General features: G+C 35.1%; 1 protein-coding gene across 4 annotated transcripts in view; it reads left to right on the forward strand.

Annotated features, from left to right (window-relative positions):
- The window catches only part of LOC131067419 (outer envelope protein 39, chloroplastic), a 114,128-nt gene extending 108,348 nt beyond the window's left edge, over positions 1–5,780 (forward strand). For 3 of the 4 annotated variants that reach the window (XM_058002412.2, XM_058002413.2, XM_058002414.2), the window contains 2 exons: positions 5,182–5,251; positions 5,344–5,780. In XM_058002412.2, coding sequence (XP_057858395.2) covers positions 5,182–5,251; positions 5,344–5,498 — 225 coding nt within the window. In that variant the 3' untranslated portion in view covers positions 5,499–5,780. The remainder of the gene's footprint in view (positions 1–5,181; positions 5,252–5,343) is intronic. The other variant, XM_058002415.2, reaches the window with a different exon arrangement.
- Positions 5,781–6,000: the final 220 nt, after the last annotated feature.

Below are 6,000 nucleotides of genomic sequence, written 5' to 3' on the forward strand. Positions count from 1 at the left end.
TGGCTCCCATGAATGAGGCAGACCATTCAAGGCTAGGATGACAAGGTCTTTATCAATCACTTGATCCCCAATTGCGCTTAGTTGATCTCTCAATTATGAAATTTTCATGAAGTAGGTGATGACTAAATCTCCTTTTGCCATCTTCACTTGGTGGAGTTGCTAGCTCAAGGCAAGAGCCCTACTTACGTTGTTAATCTCATATAAATCTTCCAAGGTTTTGAACATATCTCTCGCAGTTGTCATCTTGGAGATGAGAGGCACCAAGTCATCCCTCACGGAGTCGATTAATATCTTCTTTGCTTTGATGGCATTTTCCTTGAATTGAAGCTTCTCCTCATGATCTTCAGGTTCGGATAAATCCTTTTCCTCCACGAATTGAAAAATATCATTTTCTTCAAGTGCAATGAGCACTCTAAACTTCCATGAGGTGAAGTTAGATGCGCCTTCAAGCCTATCTTCAACTTTAAAACCGTTGACCATTTTCGAGACTTAGATATACTGGTCGACGGAGAGAGAGGAGAGAATACTTAGAAGTTGTAGAGAATCTGATCACGATCTTCTTTCACCATGGCTCTGATACCATGTTAAATTTTTTTGATTAGATTAGGTAGACAATAAATCAAACACAAATGCACATAATTTACCTTGAGAAAATCTTCCTCTTGAAGGTGAAAAATGTTGAGACATGGACCAGCTAGGACTCGAACCTAGGACCTTCCATACGCTGCTGGAGTGCTCTACCATTGAGCTACTAGCCCCTCTTGGACCAGTCCATTGTCGGTCCGGGTGTGGCTTATTTCCAACACCAACACCCCCCCTTAAGCCACACCTCTTGTGTGCCTGGGGCTCCTAGCCTGGACTTGGCTCTGATACCATGTTGAATTGATGTATATGCATTATGTATATTTTATTTTGTTATCTATTGCTTTAGAGAGGAATATTTATTCTTCCTTTATACATATCGATGGTGCCCCTTCACCAAGGGTTACCACTCTTCCAAGTTGGTCTCCAATAATTATTATATTATTATGCAATATAATTATTATACAATATATTTATAATATAATTATATAATTATATTATCTCATAATAATAATATAATAATTATATTTATATTATATTATCATATAATAATATAATTTTATTATCTCTCAATAATAATATTATCACAATAAATATAGTATAATTTTATATTATCACAACCTTAATGTTGTCTATGTCAGCTTGAAGGAATCCGACCATAGCATCAACACTCCATCGTAGTCGACTAGGTCGATTAGGCCACTTACATATTTGTCTTCCTTAGGCTGTAAGTGATGACCGATGCTGCCAATATTCAACAAAAAACCCAACAATGAAATATGTCTTTATTATCTCAGTTATGTCAAGAGACTTTACAAGGAATTTGCTTCACACTTGAAGCTATATATGTATGACAATAGTTTGCTATAGAGAAAAATATGATCTGCTATATAGGATGTATGATTTGCAATGAACTCGATCTTCCTTGATAAATTCTCAATCTGTTGTAGATGAATACGAACTGCTGATATATGTTTATTTGATCTGCTAAAGGTTGATATACAAATCGCTGGGGCAAGTATTCTTCTATCTGCTATATATAAGAATAATTCGATGCCCAAGGAGAAGTCAATCTATCTTCCTTTATAACCGTGCAAGGTGACTCTCCATGAAGAGTCGGCTCTCTTGGATTAACTCCATTTAAAGCAATGTGTCCTTTCATTAAGGGTGGCGGACTTTCCCAAAAGTCGGCCCCCTTAATAAACATATTTATTATATTATTTGCACGTAATCAAGGGATCACATATTTTAGGTATTTATCGACAATATAAAAATATGCAAGGCCGAAGGTCAATTGCATATTTGGCAGAATCGGTCTCCCAATGAGACTCCCGCAGATATATACATCAACAGGTATTTTATTTTGTGCTCGCATGTGCATAAAAAACACATCAACAGGTAGTTGGGGAGAAATAACTAAATTTGGGGACTGCACTTTTGTTATCCCAAAGTAAATATTTTCCCTTTTTACAAAAAAAACTCATCTTCACCTTTTAATTACTTTTTCCAAATATCTCGGCCTGCAGCTCGCTCTGCCCGAACATACTCTTGGAATCTTACACAGATGGAATATATATCTTGAAGAGGAGGAAAAGGTGGATTATTCATATGGAAGCTAATGTCTACATAGTGATTGTCTATCCTTCCTATCTGCTGAAGCCAGTCCATTTTGTTGGTCTACATAGTAATTTAGGAGGGAAATGTGTACGATTTCCATGGATGGTATTATTCTTTAGCAATGAAGAAGTCAGTATTTGATCATGCAAAAGATGAGTGCATGGAGATGGAAGGATTGATCCAAGAGATACAATCTAAGATCCTCACATCAATTGAAGAATTATTGGGACAAGATTTCCACACTTCTAGCACCTTGAACTTGGAAAGATTGAAAGAAAAGATGAAGTTCATTTACTTCAAAGAGCAACTTGGTTTCCCTTATGATCTTCATCAGCAACTTGCAAAAGCATACATCAGATTGGAAAACATCTTCAATGCTTGCTCGGATGCCTTGGATATGATCGAATTGCAGCAAGATAGTTTGCCAAGTGTCACAATGGAGGAGCTTAATTCAGTTATGTCTAGATTTGTTGAATATGCAGCCAGAGAGGGATGGAGGAAGGAATCTTCTAGGAGACAACTTGCTTGATGACTAGGCGTCATCTCATTGGACCTCATTCCTTGAGTTTTGTGATGTGGATAAGATTCAACTTTTTGATTTAAAACCTAATTAGGGTTGTGTTGGCATGATCTTGGCCCTTGATTCTAAATGAATCCTGGCCCTTCATTTCATTTTGAGACTCTATTTAAACTCCTCCTCTCATTTGTAAGGGAGAGATTTTGAGAATTGTCACTTAGATGTTGCCAAAATTGAATTGAATCATTTAACTTGGTGATTTTTATGAGATCTTGGAGTATTGTGTGGTTCTTCAATCCTCATAGTTTTAGAATTTTGTTTCATGTATTTTTAGTTGAATGAAGAAATTGTTGAATGGATCTATATGAAATTCGTTAATCCATACCACTAGCCATTTGCTGATTGTAAATTTGCCTTGTGTGATCAACTGGAATTTAATCTTCCCTTAACTTCGATTTTTACTTGCACATTGATATTGATCGAATGGATGGTGTTAGTGTTGTGAGTATGAATTTGAATATCTATTGATTACCATAGAAGATTACACTAAGCTTGTGCAGAGTTGTTCATTGTATGACAAAACTGAGCCTAGTTGAATTTCATTGAGTCATTCACTATCTCTTGCATTCTAGGATTGGAATAGAATTAGGATAGAACTCCTAAATTCTTTCCTTTTGCATTTTTTTAAAAATCTTTGTTATAGATAGATCAAGTGCCCATCTTGCAAAATCATAATTGGTTTGAAAACCGTGGCAAACCTACCTCTATTCATGAAGGTTTGAGAACAATTGTGTAAGTCCCTTTGCGCATACATCAAATCACATTAGCCATTGAGTTACCATTAGGAACTTTGGAGTCATCCCATTTGATCACATAGTTTAGCATCTGGGAGGATTTTGATCAAGAGGCTAAAATACTTTGGTATTTTATTCTATGTTAGAAGTGTCTAAAAAACACAACAACGGAAGGGTGAAATGTGGGAACATAGTGAGTGGTAGGTGTGTACATGTTGCTCATCAAAGTGGAGTTTAGTGCCTAATTTAGCTGATTTTATGTTTTTCCATAGTGTAATGCCAATCTATGTATCTCTATATGTCAGCATAGCTGAATATGTCCATGCATCTCCCTAGGCATGCATACTACCGTAATTGCTACAAATACAGGTCAATACGCTGTGGATATGCATCGGTATTTGTGATTTGATTTTTAAAAAAATCTGATGTGAATCTTCCTAAAGTTGATTTAAAAAAACTTTAATCATGCAAATATTTTTTTGTATAAACAAAGCCTCCACTGATTGAGAAAGACAAATAAATGTTCTATTTCAGCAACCCATTTTTACAGGTTTTCTTCCAACACAACTGTAGGATTTTTTTTGGCATTTTAATTTTACAGATTTAAAAAATTAATTGTTTATAATTATATTTATATTTAATGTTAATATTATGCTGTTTAAACAAGTATGTATGTATGCATTAATTTAATGGAAATAATTTTATAGAAGCTGGCAAATGGAAATTTTACCTGATTATACTATATCGTTATCCTTTGTAAGTTAAGTAGGGCATATTTCATCTATGTCAAAGTTTCAGGACGTTTGAGAATTTGCATCCTTTCTCAAGCAACAAACGTAACTGATCCATGGAGCCAACCTTGTTGGCTATCCTCAACTATCTTGATTTTTTCCTGCTCAAAGAAATGTGTTAGCACACTTCTGATATGTAATCTCTCAACTTTCTTATTCTTGTTGGAAATTTATAGATGACTTACTGTCCTGCTTGAAATGAACTTCAGATTGATAGATAATGTGCAATTTAGTGCTATATATTGTTTCCTTAAGTTTTTAATATTAGTGCAGAAGATCGCTGCTTCTCCATGTGACATGATTGATCTCCAATTTTCCCATCCACAAGTCATGTTAGACACACAACTAAATTGAAGTCTCTTTTCTTGGGTTCGGACATGTTGAGAGGCACATTCTTTTGTGTCTCATACCATATTATCTAAAATATTATTACTTTGTCTACTCCCTGTACCCTTTTTTTCGTAGGATTTGTTTTCAACAGTCTCTAAACCAAAATCGATATGATACCATAAGTTTTCAACAGTTATTGGGTTGAGAATATAAGTATTTGCAGGAGCATGAGGTTGTCTTTTCTGGTTCTGTTCATGTAAGGTAGAAGGCAACTTCCATACTTTGCAGTGGAGTATCAGGAAGTCTAGTTGATATGCGTATGCAATTTACCACAAAATTTGATCATGAATTTAGACCATATGGAACATCATTTTTAGAAGAGACCACAGAATTCAAGGAAACTACTTGACTAAATGAAGTATTATCTTTTAACAGTAACACTCATTATGGTATTTAGGATGTGGACTTGGAAGAAAGCACAAACATGGTGTGTGCATCCTTTTTTTAGTTTTGTTTTAAGTTGGTACCTACTTTTTGATCATTTCTACAGATTTGTGGATTGCAAGGCACTGTATTTGCAGATCTTGGAACAGACTGTGGTTCTGGGCGTTCAGTCCTTGGTAGGCTGTGTGTAATTCTTATTTGAGAAGCTTAAGTTACTTATGGACTTAAATCTTTACATCCTATTTTGAATTCATATATTTATATGCAGGAGATCCTGCTGGTATACGTGGAAGAAGAGGGACTGGTTTTGGGTATGGAGTCGGTATTCAAGCAGAATCTGCAGCTGGACCCATACGGATTGATTATGCTGTGAATGATATGCATGGAAAGTGTGTTTATTTTGGTTTTGGATATCCTGAATGATTTGTGGAGGGATTCAGGATCGAGGGTAAACTGATTATGGGTAAGAAAGATTCATGGAAACAGGTTTTTGGTATGAAACTTGTATTCAAATAAACTCACCTATCAGGGAATGGTAGTTTTTCTATTTTGCATACCTCAGAGCTTTTATTCTTGTAATCTTGTAATAACTCTCTTCAATTATTTTTAGCGAACAGCCCTTGGCCATTCTTTGAAAATTCCAACATTCATGATGATTTGTAATTTATAATCAGTATGAATTAAAATTGGTCTCTCTTATTCTGATGAATGATACCACAATCTTGTATGACAGTTTCTTGTATGATGGTCAAAACTTTTCAACACAATCAAATCCAGAAACTGCATACAAGATTTGAATGGATTGTGGAAATCTTATGGGTTTGATTGATACCACAATGTTAGAATCACTACCTAGGCAATCAATGCACAAAAAATGGGAATTATTCTTACTAAATTTTCTACTGAAAATAAAAAATCCAAGCCA

The sequence above is a fragment of the Cryptomeria japonica genome, chromosome 9 (genome assembly GCF_030272615.1).
Source record: "Cryptomeria japonica chromosome 9, Sugi_1.0, whole genome shotgun sequence".
In the NCBI taxonomy this organism is placed as follows: Eukaryota; Viridiplantae; Streptophyta; class Pinopsida; order Cupressales; family Cupressaceae; genus Cryptomeria; species Cryptomeria japonica.